Source organism: Pygocentrus nattereri, chromosome 30 (genome assembly GCF_015220715.1).
Source record: "Pygocentrus nattereri isolate fPygNat1 chromosome 30, fPygNat1.pri, whole genome shotgun sequence".
In the NCBI taxonomy this organism is placed as follows: domain Eukaryota; kingdom Metazoa; phylum Chordata; class Actinopteri; order Characiformes; family Serrasalmidae; genus Pygocentrus; species Pygocentrus nattereri.
In genome coordinates this window covers 18,766,622-18,794,195 of record NC_051240.1, presented here as the reverse complement: position 1 = coordinate 18,794,195, position 27,574 = coordinate 18,766,622, and the positions used below count along the sequence as shown (strand labels likewise).

Sequence of the window (27,574 nt, the reverse complement as noted above, 5' to 3'; positions counted from 1 at the left end):
GTGTTACTGCAGTGCTGAGAATGACCCACCACCCAAATAGTACCTGCTCTGTGAGGGTCCATGGGGGTCCTGACCACTGAAGAACAGGGTAACAGAGTATCAGAGAAACAGATGGACTACAGTCTGTAACTGTAGAACTACAGAGAGCAGCTATACAGTAAGTGGAGCTGATAAAATAAGGCTTGAAATTTACATTGAGAAAGATGTTGATCAAAATTCTGTAAGACAAACATCGTCTTCATCTCAGGTAACGTTACTAACCTTCTCACATCATGACCATACTAACCTTCTCACTTCTCAAGCATCCCTTTTATCTTAAAACACAGTAAGTGTATGCTAACTTATTTTAGCTGATATCAAATGTGATGAGCGTTCCATCAAATCTAATTGAGTAGAAAGTAAAATGAGCTTGAGCTTGATGATCAGCTGCACCTCCAATGCTTCCTATGTGCTATAGCAGCACTCTGTACCTGCAGGAGATTTTAAAGGGCCGGCAAAGTGCTTGCCATGTTTCTCTACCAGATAAGAAACTCAAAACATGAGATGCCTGCTTTTCACTTCCATCTGATGGAGTTCAATGTTCAGACATCTCATGGTCCTTGAGAACGAATAACATTAGTAAGAAGCTAATTTGCATAGGACAAAAAAAAACCCATTGATACCATTTTTACCCAGAGCCCATCCAATCAGTGACCTTCCTTTATAACCAACCGACACTTGTGCTGTGCATTTATTAAAATATTTATAAACTACGCACATTCAGTTTTGGTTAGAAGTTGCTCTGAATGTATTGAGTCAAACTGAAAACCTGCAAAATCGCCGAACGTTAACGTTAACACAGGTACAAGATTGTCCAATCAAATGTGTCAGCAAATTCCGAACAATTATTGCTTCAGTTTTCAAACACAAAATCTTTAACAATGGCATTACAAGGTTATTTTTTTCTTTTCTTTTTTTAAAGTGGTAAACAAACACAATCATTCTGTTCTCCTCTCAATTTACACCTTGTCCGTCTGCTAGGGACAATAAAGCACCCCATCACGGTGGGAGAAAGTACACCCCATCTTTCCGTGCCCTGTCACACAGTAAACAGAGGAAAACAATCATTAACGACACGTCATACAGTGTAGAAACTCATTAGAAGTTAAGGCTTATTCTTTGATTCGAAGTCATCTGTTTTTGGTTATGAAACGATAAGATACTGAACATGCAAGAGAAGAAACGCAGGAGCCTGAGGGGGTTGTGGGGAAAACACTGGAATGTCCGAAGTGAGTCCGTTCCTTGGAAGTGGCTGGTGGACGTCAAATTCTACTGCATCTCTGTGCTGCCGTGTAGAGGGCCGAGAACACGGTGTGGATGCAGGGAAACTCAGGCGCAACAGAAGCCGCTGACTTTTTGCTTTTGTTACCATGAACTGCGGAGCAGAGAAGAACATTTGAACATGGAGCGAACTGTCCTTCACCAAAACTCAAACCCACTCGGATAACGATATCGAGATGTCGTAACGCTTTAACATAAACATACTATTTTAAGAGTAGCAAAGCCCTCACAAGAAGTTGTAGACTATGGACTATGAGGCTATAAGCTGAGGCCTTGACAAACACTGATAAATAATGCGTTTTGTATTAATCATCTGTTAAATATGTGTCATTAGTTCATGCTCTTGGTGGAAAAACATGCCAGATTGTGCTGAGGAATATCAGGTTAATATTATTCATATATAAAATGTTCCGTATTTAAAGTGATGCTTCAAAACAAAAATTAAATCACACAGTTTTCGCATTAGGGCAGACGCCGTCGATCGGCCAAGACATGTTTGGTGTCTGAAGTTGGCTTCTTTAGTTTGGCTACAAGGCTAATGTCGCTAACAAACTATGGAAGCTTATAGTCACCAGTTAGCATTGTGCAAACCTGCATGCCTAAGCCTTGCTGACTTGTTAATGTCACCACACTTGTGTCTGAGGTTTCTGACACTGTATTACACACTATTATCTATAAAAAAGTACAAGCAATATTCTAACTTTAACACAGCCCCATTTCTTTCAGATGGCACAATCTGATTGGTTGAGAAGAGCCCTAACCACAAATAACAGCACTGAGCACCAGCGGCTAAGAAATGACTCTCTTTACTCTGCAGCTAACCGTTAACAAAGGTTCTACTTTAGCACCAGAAAATGGACCCATTAGATGCAGTGGTGCTTGAAAGTTTGCGAACCCTTTAGAATTTTCGGTATTTCTATATAAATTTGACCTAATATTTCATCAGATTTTAGCTAATGGTAGATAAAGAGAACCAAAATAAACATATGAGAGAAAAATATTTGGCTTGGTCGTTTATTCATTGAGGGAAATGACCCAATTCCGAAGAAGAGTGTGACATCAGGCCTACATCAAAGTGAGCTTTTTCTCTTGGCAAATCATTTATACTTGAAAAATTTCCAATCTCTCTTCATCCCTAAGAATTTAACAGGTTGTTACTGCGCCTTTAAGACGAATATAAGACAAATTCTGACTGGCTGGGCCTCATTCAGAAAGCACTCAGGGCTGAAACGCTTCTTAGAGCGTCAGTGTGAATGGGCGGAGCTAAACGGCTGTAGGGTGAGTAGAGGATAAATGTAAATGAGTTGGTTCTTGTGACATCACAGAAACAATCCTTCCAAAACAGGTTGTTTTTGCAGCTTAGGTTTCATATAAGGGCTGTATGGCTGGGAAGTGGATGGTTTTGAAACTTAAACAGTTTTTACATGCAGTCATATGCAAAAGTTTGAGCCCTGGTCAAATCACATGCTTTGCTGATTTTCTAAGTGAAAATAAGTTAAGACGTCCTCCTCAGGGAAGAAACTCAGTTTCAGTTTTAGTGCACAATTTCTATTTATTTGCTGAGTTTAACATATTACACAGGTCACACTGTGTTTTTTTATTCTTTCCATTTATGTTAAATTCAGCACATAACCAGTAATTGTGCATTAAATGTGCAGAAGTGTAGAGGACATGTTCACTTATTTTCACTTAGAACATCTTTAAAAATAACTGAAATAAGTTACGACAGCATGTACAGCAGTCATCTCAAGCACACTGCCCGCTTACGCTCCCATTACTCGCCAGCTTCATTAGGCTTTTAGCTCCAGTACAAAAGATAAATAAAGCAAAATTCAGACACCAAACATGTCCAGGCGCACTGACCACATCTGGGCTAAGGGCAAAATTGTGTGAATGTAATTTTCTGAAGTATCGCTTTAACATCATTGTCCTTTTTATTCTTTCGTGATTACAAAGGAGGTAAATGGCAAGTCAGTTCATTTCAGACTTAACCCCGTAAACCTCTCCGAGTTCATCTTCCGGAGTTTGGGCGGCAGGTGACCGTCCATTCTCCCTCCAATCCCGACCCCTCCTACCCCACCAGCCAACCGCTGCAGCTTGGGGGGCAGGTCTGTCACCGACTGGCTGATGGGTTCGATCCCGCCAACCAGCCCTAGTTTGGAAGGCAGCTTGTCCTCGGTGGGGCTGAGGAGGGAGCTGATCGGTGGTAACCTTTCTTCAGCCACGCCGGGGGCGGAGCTTATCCGTTGGAGCTTGACAGGTAGGTCTCCCAGGTTGTAAGTGATTTCGGAGCTCATGCGCAGCAGCTTGCGGGGCATGCCATCTCGTCCGCCTCCGTCCCGGCCGGTCAGCTTCTGCAGTTTGGCCGGGAGCTTGGTGCTCCCCAGCGGGGCAGTCATGTTGACTGATGCGGTCTCTGCATCACTCTGCAGCTCCAGACCCTCTAGAGTCCCGCTGCCCTCAGTAAGGCCGCCAGTGCTATGGCACAGCGAGGGGGCAGTAAGGGGCGAAGACAGCAGCAAACTCTCCTCCTGCTCTTTGACGCTGTGGGGGGGAGTAGGGACCTCAAAGGTGCCGTGGAACTGCGAGTAGTCCACCTTAAAGAAGCCCTCCTCCAGAGAGATGACTGGGAAGAAACGGTGACCCCACAGGACCTCATCCTCCGTGTATGAGGTGCGGGCCTGGCATGTCATGCCTGATACAAATGAAAAGTACAGAAAAAGTATAGAAATCAACAGTAATAGAGTAAAACTGGAAGAAAACTGAGGTCCACTTATTTAACTTGTGCGTTGTTATTTCCTTTATGTCAAACAGCTGTAATTTGTTCTTACATAACTACTTTCCAACCTATCTTTACCCCTTAGATCCCCTTTGAAGTGATTAGCAACCCAAATGTTAAAAAGAATTTTGTCAGGTTTCAACAAAAAAAATCGAACCTCTTTGGGAGCCACCAGTATGTGTATAATACAAACAAAAATCCAGACATACTTTGCTCTGCTTTAACCTTTAGCTCAGTTATAGCTGCTTTTCTCACATCTCTGGCAGGAACCTTTTCCTCAAAAGTAAAACAGTTTCTTGTAAAATGTCTCTCAACATTCAACTGTCAGTTTCTTTTCGTCAGCTTCTTGTTCACATTTTCCCGTTCCACCTTAAATGTAGCTCACTGTTGCACAATTTAAGGTGGAATGGCAAAATTCAAATAAGAATGAGAAACTGATTTCAGCTTCGCAACTCTTTAGTGTTTCACAGTTTCGCATTGCAGGTTAAATGTATCAGGAAACCAGCTGGAGTGATTATAAATCCATTCATCTCAAAATAATCAATGTTCATCTTAAATCTTTCTCTTTGCCTTTTCATGAGTTACCAGACAGGCAAGACTATTATCCGCATTGCTATAAGTTTTACATATAACTCCAGTGTTTAAGACCATTTATTGTAAAAACTAAACTGTGTTAGAAGGTGCAAATGCCTGAGAACTAAATGTCCTGTTTTTGTTATTGTGTCTTTAAAATTGTTATATGTAAATGACCTCTGTTGTAACTGGCTGCCCTGTATTGTGCTTCCTTCAAAAAGCAGCCGGGGCTGAAACACTCCTTATGACTTCAATGTGAGTGGGCAGAGCTAAACTGGTGTCGGTTGAAAGGGTGGATGTATGGAAATGCATGGGTTTTTGTGACATCACACAAATAATGAAATCAAAAAGTGTTTTGAGACCAAAGTAGAGTAACATTAAAATGCGACTGAATGTTCCTCTTCATGTTTGCTTATTCATAATGGTAGTTTATGACATGAGCAACATAAATATCTACAAATGGTCATTTTGGCATATTATTTACGTATAAAGATAAATGTGATGACAGCATTAATAAATGTAAAGGTAAAATGTAAATACACCATCAAAACTAACTAAGGGTACTTGAGGGCGCTACCCCAGCGATAGCACCTGCACCCTGAAAGGTACAGTTTAGTGCCTTTGTTCGGAGAATACAGGAGATTATAATGTGGAGGCTTTTTGGCCTTGGAATTAAAGGGTTAAACGGAAAGCCGCTTTCTTTGCAAAAACTGCAATTCCGAAGGAACGACTGACACAAGCTCTGCCTTGGGAAGAATGCCAAAGCCCACACATTTTATCCCCTTGTTGTGATGTCAGCACTCATCAGCTCTCAAACCTTTCGGGTGTTTGAGCCTCTTTTGGAGCAGAAGACTTTCAATATGTGCTTTTATAAAACTGTCAAATCATGATTTAGGGCGAACCCACTCTTCAAACGAGGGAAGGCATGCAAAACTTACCCATAACAGTAAACAGCTGTTTATGATAATAAAACATGTGCAGGGTCTAACGAAGCAGGGCTTCTTATTCAGCCAGTTAACATTAAAGGGGAATTCCACCAATATTTTGAAATGTCTGCATAGTTAAATCATTAGGATATAAACAAAGTAAGTCAGAGTGATCTGATGTGAAATGCTCTGTTACAGAGAAATTGAGTCAGGTTCATTTACATTTGCAGCATTTAGCAGACGCTCTTATCCACAGTGACTTACAAAAGGGCTTTGCTGTCTCCTTGGAGAAAGAATCTTATCTAGTACAATTAGGGTTAGAGTAAAAGCTACTCCTGAGCTCAGACTTTGCTAGAACAAAGCCTATGTTGATATCTACAGAAAAAGAAACAGCATTAGACACACAGTGCAGCACAATACATTTCAATAAGTACTTATATTGGTGCTCATCAAGTTCTGTAAGAAGAGTGCTGGTGATAGGAACCAGACGTCTTAAGACCTTAATGTCTCTAAAAGCTCCCTCACAAAAAGCTATTACATGAAAAGATTACAAACACACTACCTGATGCCTAATATACACTATATAGCCGAAAGTATTTGTTCATCTGCCTTCACATGCATATGAACTTGAGTTACATCCCATTCTTAATCCATAGGCTTTAATATGATGTTGGTCCACCTTTTGCAGCTATAACAGCTTCTGCTGTTCTGGGAAGGCTTTCCACAAGGTTTATGGGAATTTTTGACCGTTATTCCAGAAGCGCACAGAAGCGCAAAGGTGTTCTATCAGGTTAAGGTCAGGACTCTGTGCAGGCCAGTCAGGTTCTTCCTCACTAAACTGGCTCATCCGCGTCTTTATGGACCTGCTTTGTGCACTGGTGCGCAGTCATGTTGGAACAGGAAGGGGCCGTCCCCAAACTGTTCCCACAAAGTTGGGAGCATGAAATTGTCCAAAATCTCTTGGTGCTGAAGCTTTAAGAGTTCCTTTCACTGGAACTAAGGGGCCGAGCCCAACTCCTGAAAAACAACCCCACACCATGATCCCCCCTCCACCAAACTTTACACTTGGCACAATGCAGTCAGACAAGTACCGTCTCCTGGCAACCACCGAATCCAGACTCGTCTATCGGCTTGCCAGATGGAGAAGCGTGATTGGTCACTCCAGAGAACACGTCTCCGCTGCTCTAGAGTCCAGTGGCGGCGCTTTACACCACTGCATTCAATGCTCGGCCATGGAAACCCATTCCATGAAGCTCTCTACGCTGTTCTTGAGCTGATCTGAAAGCCACATGAAGTTTGGAGGTCTGTAGTGATTGACTCTGCAGAAAGTTGGTGACCTCTGCGCAGGGTGTTTTAAGGCAAGATAGTCCCCAAATAAAACGTTACCATTACCAGCTTTACATAAAAGCTTAGCTGATAGTTTTGGACAGTAAATAAAAACCATTTCACGCTTGTTCTGAAAGACGAAGTCTGTATGTGCCGAAAAATATGTGTGGAAAATTGTTGGAATTCCCCTTCAAGCTTAGGTCAGTCTCATGATGACAGATCACTTTTACTGGCCTACATCACCATGGCAACTTATGCTGCATGTTTAACCTGCTTCAGGGCAGGTTCAGTTGAGCGATTATGAGTTCAGGGCCATGAACAGCTCCGGGACCAGTCAGGGCTGAGCTTCTGACCGATCAGAGACTGACGGAGGTGGACATCTCCAGTCATTTTCTAGTCACTGATATCAAGAAAATAAAGCAGCTATTACTCAGATAAGCAGAAACAGAGCAGTGGACAGTACTGCAGTTTCACTGTTGCTTTTGACACTTTTAAATATAACATAACACCAGAAAGGGTTCCTCTGTTGTTATGAGGTCAAGCTTGTAACAGAAGAACTCTTTTTGGTGCTATATAGAACCCTTTTCAAAAAGGTTCTATATAGAACCACATACAACACATCCTTTATCAATCTGAAGTGCAACTACACCATGCAAATATTGTTCATGGTTCTACATAGAAGCACTGTCTTTCCTAAAAAACAACCAAATTCTTTTGGGGACTATTTTGCTCAACAATGCCTGCCTAACTTCATCCCAGACCTATCAATGAGTGCATATGCATGTACTCAGTATTCCGATTTTTGTAGTTATCCGATTATTCGAATGGTCATGTAAACATCGTACTCTGATCTGGTAATCCAATTAAGAAATCCAATAAAAAGAGCTGGATTTTAGCTCAGTTATCAGGTTTCTCAGTGCACCTAAACTCTTACTCTGATTTCTTTCGGATTTCTCAGTCTGCGCATGCTCAAGATCAGACGGTGGATGTCGGGAAATGCAGCAAAACACGTTTGGAGCGACACTGAAATCAAACAGGAAATAAAAGATTTAAATTCATCTTCTAAATGATGGGTGTTCATATTTTCAGGTAAATTGTCTCAATGTTTTTTGAAGTTTGAGTTTTACGTAACGTTTACGTCACGTCTTCCTCTGTGAGTTAATTGGCTGGCTGCAAAGCAGAAATCTGATTACTGTCTGACTCATGTAGACCTGGAGTTTCCCCATCATCTGACTACTCAAGAGCATGAAAACATGTCGATCAGATTACTGACAAAATCTGATTCTCTGCGCTCAATGTTTCAGGCATCAGGTGAGGTATTTATGATTATTATGTGTAATATATTTCTGTTAGGGAGCTTTTAGACGCACTCTCTGGATGTCTGGTTCCTATGACCACCACTGTGAACAATTCTGCCAAGTTTCTCTAGAATAAAGCTTTTCACACCAGACCACTCTCAATGACTTTGTTTACATCTTAAAAGTGAGAGTCAAGATAAACCAAGTTCAAGGTGTCCCCAAATGTATGACGGGCAGATTCCAGTCAAATTCAATGAATATATTTAAGGAATATGTGATGCTGATCTTACGTAACTAATATGCATTATTAACATGCACATTCAAACACACACACACACACACACACACACACACACACACACACACACACACACACACACACACACACGTGTACGTGAGCACACAGGAGCAACATTTACTGTCAAGCAACACCCACGGGAACGTCTGTTCACGGTCCATTTGGTTGCCTGAAAACAGAGCTTTATCGGAGGGAAATTCATTAGATCTGTGTATCACCCACACTCTGCCTCCTTAATTAAACCACATAAAGCCCCGGCTATAAAAAGAACCTTCATACGAACCCAAGAACAGAATGTTTCAGAATCTAATCCAGCACATCTTCCCTGAAGCAAAAAGCCCAGAAAGACAGGTACAAGTTTATCAGATAACAGACACAATACACAGAATTATCTGGCCTATATTCTACATTTGATAAAGAGATATCTCCATTTGAATGAACTCACAAAATCATGTTTTTGTATTGTGCATTCTGGGTAATATCGATCAAACTGCTGTTGGGTTGTTTTGATTAAGTAAAAATAACTCAATAAAATAAATATAACTTCTTTTCTTCTTGTCTTTTTAATGTTCAACAGTCTTTAATATAAAACAGGTAAAGTGCTGAGAACTGCAACAAAAACAGCCCATTAATAGGCATTTAACATCTATAAAATCACACCTCAGGAAATCCTAAAGCCGAATCTTAAGCTCACTGCTCCCTATACAGTGCACTCTATGAGTTATAAATATATAATAATGTCCAGTATGAATTGTGCACACATGGCTGAATCCTAAGTGGCTCTCTGTCAGACACACTGTGCACTGTTTAGATGCAGTAGCCGTTATTTTAAGACCCATGTCACTTAACCCGAATACTGCGCACTGATTCGCTGATCGGATTTATCGGGTTCTGCTCAAGGACTGCCCTGCGATGGACTGGCGACCTGTCCAGGGTGTATCCTGGCTTCCGCCCAATGACTGCTGGGATAGACTCCAGCATCCCCCCGTGACCCAGAAGGAGAAGCGGCTTAGAAACGTGTGTGCTGAAGGACAGCGCTGACCTTTGATCTTTTCTGCTGTAAACAGTGACGGCTTTTGTGGCAAAATGTATTTAGAGTTCATAATGTGTTAAAAATAACTGCGAACAGTCAGCTTGTTTTTTAAAGGAAGGCATTTATTGTTTAATGCAAATGAACTCTCCCATATTTTCTCCTGTTGTCCATTTATATGGACATACGGTACTGTGCGTAAGTCTTAGGCACCCAAGACTCATTTTCAAAATCTATTTATTTGTGTTTATTTGTGTTCATTTGCTGAGAAAAGTGTTAACGTTTGAATAAACAAAATGTATAGAATATTAATTAATAATTATTTTATATATATATATATATATATATATATATATATATATATATATATATATATATATATATATATAATAAACAGTGATGTTCTGGATGTTGGTGTGTTTGTTGACCCATCTCCAAGCCGCTCCTCGAGGAAGTCCAGTATTATATGTAGTTAAAAAGCAGCTCCTGGTTTGACCAATCAGTGCTCAGTAAATTGAGCTCATGATGTAATTGATGATATTAACGAGTCTCTGTGGCGGCTGTGAAGGTGTCCAGGAAAAATATGGACCCAAGAAATTCTTGATACTTTTTATTGTTTTTCTGTTTATCTGAATTATGAATACGACTTTATTCTAATGTATATTGTGATAAACTCACTGCTGAGGTACATTGTTAAAAAATTTGCTTAGATGCCTAAAACTTTCACACAGTACTGTACTTTATATTATAAAGTGTCACTTATGTAGCTTTATGTACCAAAATAGTCATAATTCATTTTTCCAGCATATATCTTTCTGAACTTAGCAGGTAGTTTATTTTACTAAGCTTTTAAGTGAAATATATGAAAATGACTTTTGATGTAAAATGTTTTGATTGGCTCATACAAAAAGCACCATGGAACAAAGTACGTGCTGCAATCCTAAGGGGCATTTGGGGAAAACTTTAGCCAGTCCGGTTTGGGTCCTTGGGAAGGCTGCACTTTTCCTTCTTGACAGCCCAGAGCAGCACAACTCCCACTCCAATAACTCCACTACAGACTGACTGCAGTAACAACACTCCTTATCACTTCACTGTAAAAGGGTGGACTAAACTGCTGTAGGTTGAATGGTGGTCATAGTCATGGTGAATTCAAAAAAGGGGCTGCTTTTACAGTTTGGATTAGTTTCACATGGGGAGGATGGGGAATGTAGTTATTACTGTGTGTACTACTATGTGTATTTCAGCCCTATGTAACCTCCCTATTTAACCCCTCTGTCTTTGTTATTGAACATTTTCTGCGTGGAAGAAATACGGAAATCGAGTGGCTGCTCCCATCCTAGGCTATATTTCGTTAAAACAGAGGGCTTGAAATTCAGTCATGAATATTACAGACTTCCTCTGATAAAATGACATTATACCAGCTCCACATGTAAAACTAATCCTGCCCAAATAGCAGCTTCGCTTCCATATATGGACTGTATGGACAGGGAAGTAAAGGTACTTTCTGGAATTTTAACAATGTTTGCAACCGGACATCAAGCTCTTAGATCCAAATAAGTGAGAAAAATGATTTTCTCATAATATGGCTCCAAATGACATTGAAGTTCTAAGTGAAAATAAGTTAACACATCCTCTGCACAATATACAGTAAAATTAAGAAAAAAATAAAACATAAAATTTGGCGTTTGCAAAAGTTATGGCACATTTGCAATTTTGCAAATGTAAACCACAGCAAATGCACAAAATGTGCAATAACATTTTCAGGAAAATGTCATATATAAGTTTGTTCTCTGCAGAAGATGTTGTACCGGGGTGTTTAAACTTTTGCATACATCCAAACAAAAGCCTACTGTCACATTTTATTTGACTATAATTCACTCAGAGTTCTTTGAAATAAGCTGAGAAATTCTGTTAAAAGTACAGATTCTAATTATTACCATGCAAAAAGTCAGAGATACTGACTGTAAATGCAAATAGACTTAATTACGTAACTATTTAGGCAATTATGTGTAATTACAGCAAAATAAAAAAAAAGTGTAATTAGGCAAAAATATGTAATTACATTTAAACTGTAGTGCAATATTACTGCCAGCAATAACTTTTGCCTTTTAAGGCTCAAAACTGGAGCACGGTCTCAGCCCACCAAAGGAGGGGCATCTCTGCAGCGGTCTATTCAGAGGCTGAGCTGAGTCGGGCACCTTTATCTCCATCTGTGAGTGCCTGTGTTCGGAGAGAGAGGTAGGGGATCTGAGGTGTCTGTGGAAGTGAGCTGAAAGGGGGGTTTTTGGACTGTATGAGGATCAGCGAGCCAAGCTTGGAGCCATTAGATGTGAACTCTGAGCTGTCTGGAGAGCGGTTCTGCCTTAGCTGGAAAGCGGAAAATGGACCGGGGATGAAAATAAATAAATAAATAAAATAATACAAGAAAAACACTGGATCAGCCGCCGTCTCCTGCGGAGAACACACACACACACACCTCCGGGTTACATAAACCACCTCAGACCACACTCCATCCAAACGCACGCCTGCTGCATTTCTCCCAGTCAGCCTATTACACACTCTCCAGGTCTCTCGCCCGCAGTTTTGCGTCTCTCCTGCTTTCCCCTTTGTAAAATCCCCATTGCCAAGTTGACAAATCCTCAGCTCAGGAGTACGAAACATTATTATTCAGCGCATGAAATATTAAACAGGCTTTTTGATGTTCGCTGGAGTGTGTGTATGTGTGTGTGTGTATGTGTGTGTGTGTGTTAGGGTGTGGGACTCCAGACTGATTCCCCTCGAATAGCTCTTACATAATCACCCCATATTCACCCATTACAGCAAATTTCATTACAGCCATTGGTGAGAAAGCGTTTGTGCGTATTAGCCGATGTTTTGGGAGGTGGGGTGTGTGTGTGTGTTGGGCAGGGGGGGTGGTGAGACAAACAAACAAACAAATCAAGAGGAAAAAAAACTGCACGGTATCGCTGCACTCCTAAAGCTGACAGTTATGAGAACGCTTTATATTTCCGAGAGGGATAATGTGTTTCTATGGCGACCGTCATTAAGCGCTCTGTTCGGTTTGCGCGGAGGTGCTCTCTCTGTGACCTGTTTCTGTCATCTTTTTCTTTCTCTCTCTCCCTCTCTGTCACTCCGTCACTCTCTCTTTTCTTTCCCCCTGCATTGTGTCGCTCTTGGACCCCCCCATCTCTCTCTAGGTGGCTTGGCCAGGCAGGAGGGCCACTTTCCTTTTTTTAGTGCTTCTCACTAATATGCCCATTCCACCTACCAACACCCCCATCATCATCATCATCACCATCACCATCATCATCCCCATCTCTCTGCCTTTATCTGCCTCTCTCACTCCCTCTGTCTCTGTGCCATTCGCTCTCTTTCTCAGGTTTTCTCAACTCAGGCTTGACTGTATTAATTGGGGAATTCCAACGTTTTTTGCTCAATTTTCTTCCGAATGAAATGTTTGAGACGTAAACAAAGTCTTTCCGAGTGGTTTGTTGTGAAATGTTCCACTCTGACGGAACCAGACGTCTGAAGAGTTTAATGCCCCTAAAAGCTCCTTCACAGAACATTATTGAATGGGATAATTATGAATTTACTGCCTGATGCCTGAAACAATGTTTTACATCAGTTAAAGATTTAAAGATTTTTAAAGCTTTTTTAAGTTAAACCACGCCAACTTTGTTTGGTCTTACAGCGCAAGGCATTTAAATCTATTAAAGCCTATAAATATCCACCAATATGTGGTTGTATGTAAAACTTTTTTTTGTATACACTGCATATTACGCTGATGTTGACAAATCCTCTACAAAGAGTTCAAATATGCCATTTTTCTGGATAATTTAGAATATAATTTCTATTTGCTGTGTTTAACATTTTGGAATAAAAATGAAATATGAAACACAAAATGTGCCATAATGTTTGCACAGGCCACATTTTATGTTTTTGTTTTTTTTATGTTAAATTCAATTTAAAAAGGCTGTTTATGATTCAAATTATTTTCACAGACTGCCCAAACTTTAGCATTCGACTGTAGGTTACTATTCAAAAGTTTGAAATGCCTGTTCCTGTTCAAATGCATTAAATGAACAGCCAGAAATTAACATGAAAAACTGAGAACAATAACGAAAATAGAATAAACACATAATTACAGTAAATTATTTATCATTTAATATCTTATCTGTTTACAGAACTCTTGAAATGCGGAATTAAACATGCAAAATGTAATATTATGTAATGTAATATTTCAGTCCACTCAGAATATGTTATCATACATAAAATAACAAAATAATTTTTTAAAGGAAAGTGATTCTGAATATCTGGATGATCATGTATACAGTGGCCCAAAAGTATTCGGACACTTGTGCCATATTTAAACATGTATTAAGTTCATTGTAATAGGAGACAAAATTTCAAACTAAGTGGCTTCTGTTCCAAACCGGTCATTCCAATTCTGTCATTTCCTTTTTGGCAAAGTGTTTTTTCACAAGGCGGCTGTCGTGTTTTAGACTTTTAGTCGTTCGAGCAGGTTCTCTGCAGACGTCTGCATCCGAAACGATCATCAGTGAACACAAACTCACCGACACCAGAGGAAGAAAAACAGCTCCAGACTTTGATGTTTCCACCTCTGTGCTCTACAGTAGCCTTAGTGCAGTCTGGTTGGAATTCCTCTCCAGACTTTCTCCACGCAAAGAGCCAAACATCGGTTTGGTGTTGTGGGAAATATTTCTCTTACTTAAATATTGTTCTGTTAAAAAGTTCATGAAGGAACCTGAACATGTTCTTTAAAGTTGACCAATTGTTGCTGAGGTGTCCAAAAACTTTTTTGGGGCAACTATATATACTAGGCCTGCCATGACTTACTGCCTTAAGCTCAATTACACATTAAAAAATTGCTAAAAATTACACTGTGATATCGATTCAATCAGGACTACTATTACTGAGGGATAAATCCATTATAATTTACCTTCTCAATGAATCGGCCATGATTAATTGACAGTTTTCATGTGACTATAAGTGACAAGTGATACTTTTTTGATCCCACAACCGGGAAAATTCCACCTCCGCATTTATCCCATCCATGAAGTGAAACACCACATACACACTAGTGGGCAGCCCTATCCACGGCGCCTGGGGAGCAGTTGGGGGTTAGGTGTCTTGCTCAAGGACACCTCAGTCATGGCCTGTCGGCCCTGGGGATCGAACCGGTGACCTTCCGGTCACAGGGCCAGCTCCCTAACCTCCAGCCCACGACTGCCCCCAAGTAATAAGTAATTATTATTACTTTAAGTAAGTAATTATTAAGTAATTATTAACCAACATTAGATAATGTTTTAACTAATAATTGACTTTTCTCTTTTACAGTAAGAAACAGCGAGATGCACACACCCATTTACGTAGTGTAACTGTTGGGACAAAACCTCTATCAACTAAACTGTAACTGTACAGGAGATAAAAACCTTCATGACTTTGAACAGGACTTAACAGAACAAGATTTTTGATGGTAAATTCATGTCAATTTAACTGTCATGTAACATAAAGAGCACGATTACGTCACGTTACACGAGTTACAAGGTTCATCCTGACAGCAGTGATATATAAATGATGTCTAATGTTGTTTAATTTAATTTAACTAATAAAGTATTTCATCATTTTAAAAGGCTATGCATGGTTTGTTATTGGTCAGTCCATGTTTGGCTTTAGATCACTCAGATTACTTAATAGAGTATAATATAATAGTATATAATAGAGACAGCATTAAAACACACATGCACTCATACAAATGTACCCATACACAGAGAATGTACACATTTAGTGCTACATACAGTATATAAACATATATTTTTACCATGTATACCTAGTGCACCTATTTTAAGCTCTATTTGAGCTGGATTAGTTTTACCAGAGGACATCCAGTAATGTAATTTGTGCAGGACTTGACCGGCCAATTTGTGCTACATATCACTGCTGTTGGACCAAAACCTCGTATCTCCAAAACGATAACTTTACAGGGGAAGCGAAAAACACACTTTACTTTTAATGTAAGTCAATGGAACCAGACGCCAAGTAATTTTGCGCCATTTCTTTTGGTCCATTCATCTTGATTTTCAAATTATGTCCAAAACTGGAAAACGACAAAAATGGAGATGCAAGGTTTTGTTTCTGACAGCAGCGATATATAAACAGAAATATTTAACTACATTTTTTACCAAATATACTATACTAGCATCACCACTGATGCAGTTTTGGGCCAGGTTCGGGCCAGTTTTTCAAGTATTATATTGGGCTTAGGTCAGGCTTGGGTGTGTCATTTTCAAATGAGTGATTTTGTAGGGCCCTGTGATGGACTGGTAATCCTGCCTTTCGCCCAATGACAGCTGGGATAGGCTCCAGCACCCCCCATGACCCAGAAGGAGAAGTGGCAGGTGTGTGTGTGTGTGTGTGTGTGTGTGTGTGTGTGTGTGTGTGTGTGTGTGTGTGTGTGATTTTGTAGGTAGTACATTTGTTTTTTTACTGAATGTTCGCCACAGATGAAATAAAAAGAAAGCTCACCAATGGGGAACTGTCAGAAATTCCACCTGAAGCAGAAATGTCTTCATTATGGAAACACCAAAACCTGGCTTACATTACAAACCCAATTCCAAAAAAGTTATAAAAGTATGTGAAATGCAAATAAAATGATTATACTATCATTTAATTCATTGTTTTGTTGTAAATATATATATATTCTGAAACTGATGCCTGTACTACTTAACAAAAAAGTTGGAGCATTTAGGACTAGGAACATTGTTAAATGTCCAGAAACCATTTTAAAAGAGATGATGTAATCATGCTTGGGTATAAAAGGAGCGTCCAGGTAAGGCAGAGTCCTTTATGAGTGGAAAAAAAAACAAGCAACAGCAAATAGTTCAACTGTTTAAGCCTCATTCATTTATACTGTTATAAAAAAAGATTTAAAAAAATCCACTTTCATGAAGATTCTGACTTTCACCAGTGTTTTCTTATTTGGCGTTTGTTCTAAGGTAAGAACAGAATCCACACACACTCCAGAGCACAAAGGTGTGAACAGTTCTACGGTTTATCTGACACAGACTTCCTCACAGCTCCTTTCACAAGAACAATTAAAAAAAAAACTTTAGATATTGGTGGATGAGGCCCAGTGTTCATCAGCAAGCGACTGCAAGGATTTGAGCCATTTCCCCCTCTACATTGCATAATACCATTAAAATCCAGAGAAATCTCTGTGCATAGGTCAACGGTCAAAGCCAAAAAACCTGAGCACCCATGACCTTCAACCCTTCGATATCGGAGGAAACCCACGCGGACACGGGGAGAACATGCAAACTCCACACAGAGAGGACCCCGGTCACCCGGCTGGGGTATCGAACCCAGGCCCTCCTCGCTGTGAGGCGATCAATTATTAATGATTTAATCGTCTGTTTTTGCTCAGACAATTATGAGCCTTGCTTAAGAGCACTTCAGTTATGGACTGTCAGCCGAGGGGTTCGAACTGGCAACCTTCCGGTCACAGGGCTAGTTCCCTAACCTCCAGCCCACGACTGCCCTTAACTAGGCCAAATTAGCCGACTAGCCATCCTGTGTTTTAGCTGCTTCAACTAATGTCTACACTTACACAGAATCAATCAAAGAGCCAATCAAAGCTACATTTCTTTGGAGTGATAATAAAAGCACAAAAACACTTATGAACGCTTCAGACAGTTAGCCGCACAGCTACCAACTAAATAAATATGACTTGTGTCGCCCACAAGTTAAAACTTTTCCTTCAGTTTTTTGTTTTCAAGAAATTCCTTTTCATGGGTCACAGTGAAAAAATTTACTGCTTTCTTTTATGTACGTTTACACACCACAACCTAGTGCGCCCATTCTAAGCCATATTCGAGCTGGATTAGTTTTACCAGAGGGCATCCAGTAATGTCATTCGTGAAGGATCTGATTGGCCAATTTGTACAGGATAGTGGATCTTATATAATAATAGCCTAGATCACAGATGTTTATCTCAGCGTTATGCAACAGGCACCGCACTTCCGAACAATAACAACACCTAAATGTCCAAATTCACTGCACTGTGATATCGATTCAAACAGGACTACTCTTTCTGACGGAGCTCTGAGTTCAGTGAATTATGGAAGGCAATTTTCTCTGGAATTATTACTTAGCAGCCTTGCAAAAAACTACAGACATGGCAGATTCACACTGGATTAAAATCACTGATCTTGTCAGTAATCACTCAAATTACAGTAGAACTATAACAACTGTGGTCAACTTAAATAGCCGTGATCATCTTTAATAACATGAATCATTTCAAATAGGTTTGATTGGGCAATTATATAATAATTGTGACAGGCCTACAAAAGCACCACATGGATGTGCAGCTAAGGACTTGTATAAAAGAAAAAAGGCAAATAATTGAGCTTTCAAAACTGAATTAGTGCTTTCGGTCACCTGGACTTGTAGATTGAAAGCACACTGGTCATACACACTGCACAGCTTGTGATAGTATTTTGAGCTTAGACAGCAGGCAGGCATGTTGTCTCTTCAGCGGTGGAAGCAGCCGTTCTGCAGCTACTAGCCAAAAACAAACATTTCTGCCAGAGTATTTCCTTACGCCAGTTAAGTTAGTGTCGTCATGACCAACTGAGGCGCTCAGTAACAAAGCAAAGCACCGCAAAACCGTGTCTGCGATAAAACATCTCAGTTAGTGCAAGCAAGTGGGTTCAGCTTTCAAATTTAGCAGTATGAGTCGGGCCTGATGAGGGTACAATTAAAAGACACAGGCACAGGTCGGTTTCTGGCTTCAGTCTCATGCCCACACAGACCTCTGCTTTCTTTTATGTATCTGCCAACAGCAGAGCGTTTTTGCCCGTTTACTAATAAAGTTCTCAGTTTCTCTGTTTCATCAAATTCAAGGATGTCCTTATAGAATCTACCACTGAATGTCAAGGGAAAAAGCAGCTATTTCTCCATCTTAGTCTACTCTTCTCCTGTTATATGTCACAATGCAGTGGCACTCATTTACATGTGTTTATTTTAACTTAACCAAATATTTGTAGATTTTTATTCACTTTCAACCACAAAGTACAATTTTGAGCAAAAAAACCCCAACAAAACACATCAATAGGGATTCATTCCACTTTTTTCCTTTATAGTTAAATTGCTGAAACTAATCAATAAAAAGCCCTTGGTGACCTGAATTTTGTACTTAATGGCCCTTATTCACCAAAGCTGTATGATCAAGTGATCGGTGCATGAAAATTTCACAGAGGTTTGATGCACAATAAGTTTTATCTCTTATATATATATATATATATATATATATATATATATATATAGATAGATAGATAGATATATGTATATATAGATATATGATCTCACTACATTTGAGAGTAACCTGAGAAAAGACCTGATTTGTGGTTAACAAACCAAAACGTGTCAACTATGATACCACTTCTAAGAATAAAAATAGAAAATAAGAGTAATACTAAATATTGTCCACAAGGCAATCCAGTGCAAAAGTAAAGGTACTTATTTTACATGCACATTGGTACAGACAAATGCTCGTCCACTTTCCATTTAAAAACGTTTTACACTGTGCTTTTCTTTTAAAACGACTGCCCATAAATCAAACAATTCGAGATTCACTCAAAAGAGGCCCTGACTATTCTGCAATAGCTCTTTCTAGGATGAAGTAATCTGAATGAAACCACATGCAATGTGGCGGGATGTCCCTGCGTCGGGGTGATGAGGTAGGCACCGGACAGCTGTCGCGACAAACTCTGTTTGCAAGTTCCAGGTGCAGACCCCCAGTCCCCCTTCACTCAGTCACTCAGCTTCTCATCAGGATGGTGGTGTACAGTATTAAGCAGCACATCAAAGCCTGTAGCGTCTATTTTTGGTTCAGATTGCTTTATCCTAACAGGAGTTACACCAGAATATTCGGGGCCTCTTTCGAGTGAATCTCCCTGTACAAAAGCACAGCTAGAGCAGAAGCATCTCATATACTGCAATAATACAGTGTTTAAAATAATCACACTACAAACAAGTAACAATAACACTAATATACAAGCACAGCCATTGGCTCACGAACTGCTGAAAGCTGTTGGTCTTATCGGCTCCGTACCCAAACATCTGCACAAATTAGTTCATGTAAATGATATTTAAATGAGGTTCTAATAGGGTGGCGCTTAATTTCATGCACTGAAGCTGATTCATCGTTCGCACCCAAACCTCCACTTCGCATGCCCTACGAAGGTTTCACGAAGCAGAGGCAGGGTGGTTCTTTAAGGGGTCATTAAAGGCGGTCAATTCTGCTGTCCTTTTTATGCAACTTTGCTGAATAAGGCCCACTGTGTGTGAACACTGGCTTAGAAACTATCACGGTGCATCCCAGAGTAAAAACAGCTTCTTTTCTATGGTGATAGGAAACAGTGACGCATGCCTTAAGCTCCAGTCCCACATCATCACAGTCAGAACAAAACCACATATCTCCTCCTGAAACCTTGTACTCCCCATATCTTTTAATTTCGTGACAGAATTCATTTTTTTCACGCTCCTCTAAAGTCGTATCGTTTTAAAGTTTTAGTCCGGTGATACATTTTTACATTTTGCTATGTCAAGTCAAATTTATTTGTAGCGATTCTTACAACGGATGTTGTCACAAAGCAGCTTCACAGAATTCCAGTAAAGACATGACAATTAACATTAACATGAATGTAAAACCCCCAGGTGGGCAAGCCAGGGGCAACAGCGGCAAGGAGAACCTCCCTCAGAGGGAGAAATCTTGGGAGGAGCCAAGGCTTACAAGGGGGGACATATCCTCCTCTGGTCAAACTACCTACAAAGTTATTATACAGTACTACTAATATTAGCAGTAGTATGAACTTTCAAAACTCTGGGGGCAGATTTTAATGAATTAAAAACAAACAAAGCCAAAGTCTTAGAATGTATTGATCATGACACGTTAGGTAAGATAGATATTAGGTAAGATATTAAAAAAGAAAGTGCATCTCTCTCTCTCTCTCTCTGTCTCTCTCTCTCTCTCTCTCTCTCTCTCTCTCTCTGTCTCTCTCTCTCTCTCTCTCTCTCTCTGTCTCTCTCTCTCTCTCTCTCTCTCTCTCTCTCTGTCTCTCTCTCTCTCTCTCTCTCTCTCTGTCTCTCTCTCTCTCTCTCTGTGTCTCTCTCTCTCTCTCTCTCTCTCTGTCTCTCTCTCTCTCTCTCTCTCTCTCTCTCTCTCTCTCTCTCTCTCTCTCTCTGTGTCTCTCTCTCTCTCTCTCTCTCTCTCTGTCTCTCTCTCTCTCTCTCTCTCTCTCTCTGTCTCTCTCTGTCTCTCTCTCTCTCTCTCTCTCTCTCTCTCTCTCTCTCTCTCTCTCTCTCTCTGTCTCTCTCTGTCTCTCTCTGATGGCTGATATGACATTGTTTTGCTGTTGGGCTGCGTCGAGCTGTAATCGACCATGCAGCTGTGCTCCACTCTCTGTGCACTCTCAGTGACATACAGCGACAAACTTCTGTGCTTTTCTCGTTTTTGGTGGTTGAGGTGGTCAGAGGTGGCCCTTTTTCCCCAATTTACCTTGGCCCTGACGGGCTGGAGCTAGTTGATTACCGTTTGGCGTTCAGTGCACATGAAGGCCACCTAAACTGTCACAGGGGGTAAACAACACCACACTGCAATCTAAACTCCAATAATCATCCACTGGTTGAAGACACGAGTAGTAACCCAGCAGGCAAGACTCTTCGAACACAGCATGGATTATACTCGGTCTAAACCTCCTGTCTCCAACACACTAGTTTCAGTGTCTGCACAGACTGTGCTGTCAATTCCTTCGAGGCATGCAGCGGTTTTCTGAACGCTGGCTATGATGTAACAGCCCACAGCTCTGCAGATGCAACAGAAGAGTGGCTTACAGTTGAGGAGTGAGTTCGATACTGAAGAATAAAGACAGAAACGTAGCTCACGCAAACACAAATGATGCAACGTGACGCAATGTGCATGGGGTCTAAACCCGATCTGTTACTCCTACCCCCACAAAAATGGACATTTTGACAACGCCTCCCCCAAAGTACTGCGGACACCGCATTCAGAGTCATGCATTTAAATATAAAAAGTGAATTTTTTAACTTGGTAAGGCCGAGTGATACAATGCGGTGTATACTACATAACACAACACATAACATTAAATTCAGTTTAACATATTGAAGAATTTTAAAGTGTTTTAACTGCCCTGGCATTGAAATTCAAATTACAATGACTTCTAGGGGCATGCTTAAAAAGTATGGACATCTGTTCCCCCTAGCCATTTTATATCGGCAATGCCTGCCATAGCACCCCCTTGCTGTAGTGCTCACGACTGCAGCTGCGTTAACAGTTCTCAGGTGACACAATTCAAAGCAACAATGCCTGAAATAAATGTTGTGCAGCTCAAAGCATTCGCATATTCGTGTGCTGTATATTTCTGACCTAAGAAAGTGTTTGATGCTGAGAACCGAAGCTCTAAACACAGGTATAAGCGCCTGAGTACGGTCAGATCTGGTCAGAGCAGCCACACAGTGACCATCCTTGAGAGGCTGGAGGCCTGTCCTGACTTTTCTTTTTCTTCAGCCGGGCCAATGAGAAAGTGCTCTGAGGGGACGTTAATAACGCGGATGTCTCGAGCGCTCTCTCTGCAAGGCCTCGCAAATGCGGAGTTTAGTTGGGAGACAGCAGAGGACACGGACAACACATGTCCCAAAGACAGGCTCACTCTGGGAGACGTGTACACAAAAGAATGCAATTAACTGCATCTAATGGACTGCATAATATGTTGTAATTACTTTTCGATTTTGACGTGTGATATAAAAAACATGAGCGGTTCTTTCTCATCCCTTCTCCATACCTCAAACAGGCTGAGAGACTTTACTGTACTGAGACCGCTTAAGGAGGGGGAGATTTAGTTGCTATGGAAACTGATTCACAATGGGGAGAACAGAGTGCTGACTAACTGTACATAATTCTGTGTGTTTTTTTTTTTTAATTCCTTTTTTACCCACAAATCCGCTCACTTTCTGTGGGTGGAATATTCTGATTGCTCGCTGCGGTATATGCACTGTTCATGTGGAAGACCTGTCAGTATACACGACCGCGTAGAGACGCCGCTGCAGCATAAGTCCCCGTGTCTGTGCATGCGTAGGTGTTTGTTGGTGTCAGTTCGGCTCGGTATGTTTTGTATAGATCTATTTTTCATGCCGCTTTGCTTGTCTGGCGTTTTCGTGCAGGTCAGTGCGCTCGAAGCCCGAGTTACAAAAAGGCATAGGTGAGCTGAGATTTGATTGACAGGTGGACTGCACTCTGAGCATGTTAGACTTTTGAGATACAGGATGCTGAACAAAAGGCTCCCTTCATGTTTCACATGTCTTACATAACAAGGCTGTTCATCTCTCTCTCTCTCTCTCTCTCTCTCCCTCTCCCTCTCTCTCTCTCTCCCTCTCTATGTTCTGCTAGACACTGACATCCGCAACTCCTTTACAGGATAAACAGTAAATGGGTGCCAGCAAACGAGCACCTACGCCCACTGATCACTCACTGCAGCATGGATCTGGTAGACCACGGTATACCGCGATATTCCCATTAAACACTTTCTGACAAACCCAGCAACACTAATACAGGTCCAGGAGTCCCTCAGTCCTGAATATTTGGCAGTGCAACAAGACCAGGCTTGGGGCATCTTCTGGTTAACTCTAGAACATCTACAGAAACGCTGTCCCGATTAAAGCAATGGTTTGGCCAAAAATGTAATTAACAGAATTTTCCCGCTACCCCAGATGTAGTCAATCAGTCATAACATGTTTGGTGTCCAAATTTTGCTTCTTTAGTTAACACTGGAACTATTAGGTTAGCACTGCTAACAAAACATGAAGTCAATAGTCACCCAAATCTTTTACACAAATGCTTCCTCAAGATCTCTCTCAGACTGCTTAGACTGCCTCCAGGTTCTCATTAAGGACAGCAGGATGCAGTCTATACTGTGAACTGAGAAAATAAACAAAAGCTGAGCGCAGCTGTTTTAGACAACAGGTACTGAGTGGAACTGTGACTTTCTTTGCAAGCTTGCACATCACGGAGGCCTTTGGACTATGTTGGCTATTTCTGTTGTTTGTATTCACAAGTACCTCTATCTCAAATTTTCTGAACTGAAGATATACGTTTAAAAAAGGAAAAAAACATAGATCACAAATTCTGATTAGGCACAACACCTGGCTGCCTGCTGCATTCAGCTACACAGTGAGGTTTTGTAGAGATGTCTCAAGAAGTCACAACCTTAATGAAGACCTGGATACGGTTCAGACTAGTTAAGGGACATTTTGGGGATGTATTTGTGATTTAAGTGACTGTAAACATGTAAACAGCAAACTCCGATATAGAAAACTGATTTAGAAATATGATAAAGAGGCTGGATTTTAGCCCAGTAATGAGATTTCTCAGGGTATGTGAACTCTTACTCTGATTTCTTTCGGCTTTCTCAGTCTGGGCATGTGTGAAAACAGGCGGCGGTACCGGAAATAAGTGAGCAGCATCACCGCGAGAGGCAGCAAAACACTAAAACCAACTACATGCTTGATAAAATGAAGGATTTAAATATTCTTTATTTTCTGTATGTTGTATGTTAATTTTTTCAGGTAAAGTTTAAGTTTATGTTACATTTTTTTTGTTACGTGTTTATTGAATGGTAGCAAAGCTGAAACGCGATTACTATAACCCTCATATAAACCCGGAGTTTCCCCATTATCTGATTACTCAAGTGCATGTAAATCCGCTGATCAGATTAGTGATAAAATCTGATTTTCTGAAGTTACTGGATTATTAAGTAAATACACTCAATTTTAGCCTCATAGCTCCAGGGCCAAACTAAAGGACAATAATTTGGACACAAAACATCGACTACATCTTGGGCAACTGGAAAATTGGACACATTTGGTTTACAGCCTAAGTATTCCTGTAAATATCCCAAATAGCTACTTAATGGCTACAAGTATTAGTTGCTGAAGTTGGTTTACTTAAAAACAACAGCGTAACACTCTATAAAATGAATGTGATGCGCTGTCATTCTGAGAAACTGCACTAAACTCCACAAAGTGTTGAGGGTGATATGACTTCTGCTGTTTCACTGGACCTTAAAAGACAGAGTTGGGTGGGTTTTAGACACTGTTAGGCCATAAGGTATAATAGTTATATCAGTTAATGAGCCTAATCATAGTCAATAGCTTAATTAGAGAATTCATCACTAGTTGCAGCTCTAATTGAAGTTTTAGTAACACTTAACAAAACAGCCCGAACGAAACACAGATCTCATGCGCTTAAGACTGGTAATACTGCCATTTTGTGATTGTTTTGGAAATAAAAAGTCTCACCGGTGGTCTCCACGATGCCTTCCAGGATCACGACAATCTCAAACTGCTCAGTCTGCATGGACCTGAGTGAGAGGTCGTAGAACGGGCTCTTCGAGTCGATCACATGGCAAATGGTCAGAGGAGACACTAGGAAGAGCTGGTCTGCTCCTGTGCTGAAGCCAACGTCCAGCTCCAGCTGGTCCAAAGGGAGGAACTCTCCCTCAGGAGTCTGCCGAGACTACAGGTAGAGAAAGAGCGAGAGAGAAGAGAGAAGAGAGAGAGAGCAGTGACAGTGATAGGCCGAGTGAGAAAAGGCCAGCGGGTGCGGTGGGGGTGGGGGTGGGGGGTTCTTGATGTGTTGATTCGGCCATGGATCACTGACCCAAAGGGAAAATTTCATCTCTACATTAAGTGAATCAATAACATGACCGTAGCGCTCTGCTGGAAATGAAACGTCATGGCTTCTTCACTTAAATTCGTTTCCAGGCTATTTACTCAGGGGCAGAGGCACGAACTTCACCATGGACTTTCATTGGGTACAGGCCTGGGGTCATCAACTTGCTACAAAAAAGAAGGTCTCTCCAGGGCTGAAGTCACTCTTACAGTGCAGAATTAACTCCTGCCAGTGTTGAATTCACTATTACAGTGTCCTTTTCTTTCCTGCTGGACATTTATAAACAAAAAACAGGGGATACTTTCTAGTTTAGCTGAGCTGTACTATATTATCTCACGTTAAAACTTGCCACATTACGATTTATTTACGATCAAGACATTACAAAAAACAACATTCTCACTTTGAGAAGTTTGCAGCGGATCTGTGCCGACACCATGTGACTGTTCCTGAGGTTGCCCACCCGGAACATGAGGGTCAGCTTGCCGTCCCGCATGGAGATGGCGGCGTGCTCGCTGAACATAAGCGTCTCGGCTCGCTTCTTGGGCTGCGACATCTTGATGAACATGCAGCCGATGAGGAAGGCGTCCACGATAGACCCCAGGATGGACTGGAAGAGGAAGAGGATGATGCCCTCGGGGCACTTGTCCGTGATGTAGCGGTAGCCGTAGCCGATGGTGGCCTCGGTCTCGATGAAGAAGAGGAAGGCCGAGGGGAAGTTGTAGACGTTGGCCACGCACGGCGTGTACTTGTCGTCGTGCGCCTGGTCGAGGTCGCCGCGGATGAAGGCGATCACCCACCACATGGAGGCCATGAAGAGCCAGGCCACCGTGTAGGTGAGGATGAAGATGAAGAGGTTCCAGCGCCACTTGAGGTCCACCAGCGTGGTGAAGAGGTCGGACAGGTAACGGCTGGTCTCGCTGCCCAGGTTGCCGTGCTGCACGTTGCAGCGGCCGTTCTTGTCCACGAAGCGCTGCCGCTTCTTCTTCTTCTCGGCCGCCGCCGGGTTGAAGCCGGTGCCGCTTGAGGACGTGGTGACCACCTGGTAGTCGTCCCCGAACTTCTTCCGCAGCGCCGACATCGCGATGAGCTTGAGACGGAACGTATCGGACACTCTCGTTTTGTAGGTCTGTAACACAATTCCTTTCGTCCAAGTTTACTTAGATCTCACGGACGGATGTCCTCCCGTCCCACATTTCGGAAGCAGGTCCAGGTACGTGTACGTGAACAGTTGTGCGTGCCGTAACGTTTACGGGCTTCCCTCGTTTCGTAGGCACTTCCTTATAAGATTTGCTCAGATCTTGTGGGCAAATGTTCGCATTCCGGAAGCAAAGTCAGGTACGGGTACGTGAACTTAAACGTGTACGTGTACAGGTGCGCGTACGTCTATGTATACGTGTACGCTCCCTCCCGCGCGCCTCACGACTTGCTCGCGCGTCTCTCATGGGATTCTCAGCTCCCGGATCCCACGCCACGCGTCCACAGACACGTCGGAAAACGTCCGCACGCCCGTAAAACGTTTACAAATCCGTGTTTTCCCGCAAGAGAACCCCGCGTGTTTTTCTCTCCGCTCGGAGCCGGAACGCTCGACGGTGCCTCCAACTTTTGCTCACGGCGTGCGGTGGACCATCAGCGCGCTTCGGTGTGCTGGAGCTCCTACCTCCGCCGCGCTCCCTCTACTTACAGCTCCTGCGCAGTGCACGCCTCCCCCCCCCCCCCCCCCACCTTTCTCTCTCTCTCTCTCTCTCTCTCTCTCAAACTCGCTCTTCTGCGCGGTTGAGCCATGAGAAACTTCTCGGAGTGGGAGGTGGTGGATGGAGGGGGGTGGGGGAGGGGGGGCGTCCTTGATGATGACGGTGGTGATGGTGCTCCTCACTTTTCTTCCTTTCATAACAGTGGTAAGCCTGATCCCCCCCCCTCCCTCCCCCCACCTCACTCTTCTTACCATTCATTTGCAGGTTGCATCAAATGCATCACGCTTGTGGGAGATAAAAGATACGTCCAACTGTGGAGAGGATGGAGTGGGCTAGCGTCTTACTGCTCAGTCCTCTGGACTGATTGATGGCAGATTAGACCCAGAGACAAGCATCCAGACTTTTCACCACTGATAGTTTATCGAGACAGATGAGAATCCAGCCAAACATCACAATGACTGATGAGGCCGATGAGTGTGATTAATGTAACGTCCCATTTGTGTCCACAAAGCACAATAACATCCATCATAAGGCGACTTGCACGGGCAGGATATTTGTATCCGGAGC

The 27,574-nt window shown here is 41.8% G+C and overlaps 1 protein-coding gene across 1 annotated transcript; it reads right to left on the bottom strand.

Annotated features, from left to right (window-relative positions):
- Nucleotides 1-668: 668 nt before the first annotated feature.
- kcnj3b (potassium inwardly rectifying channel subfamily J member 3b) lies at nt 669-26,997 on the bottom strand. The gene is made up of 3 exons (XM_017724102.2): nt 25,717-26,997; nt 24,944-25,160; nt 669-4,015 (listed from the first exon to the last, which is right to left on the bottom strand). The coding sequence occupies exons 1-3, from the start codon at nt 26,392-26,394 to the stop codon at nt 3,297-3,299; spliced, it is 1,614 nt and encodes a 537-aa protein (XP_017579591.1). The 5' UTR covers nt 26,395-26,997; the 3' UTR covers nt 669-3,296.
- Between the last annotated feature and the right edge of the window lie 577 nt (nt 26,998-27,574).

Bases quoted from the DNA above. Each gene is read 5' to 3' on its own strand.
- kcnj3b (XM_017724102.2), bottom strand. From the start codon at position 26,394: ATGTCGGCGCTGCGGAAGAAGTTCGGGGACGACTACCAGGTGGTCACC. The intron at 25,161-25,716 runs GTGAGAATGTTG...CTCTACCTGTAG, and splicing joins TCCGCTGCAAACTTCTCAAA to TCTCGGCAGACTCCTGAGGG. The intron at 4,016-24,943 runs GTGAGACTTTTT...CATTTGTATCAG, and splicing joins AGGCATCGTGGAGACCACCG to GCATGACATGCCAGGCCCGC.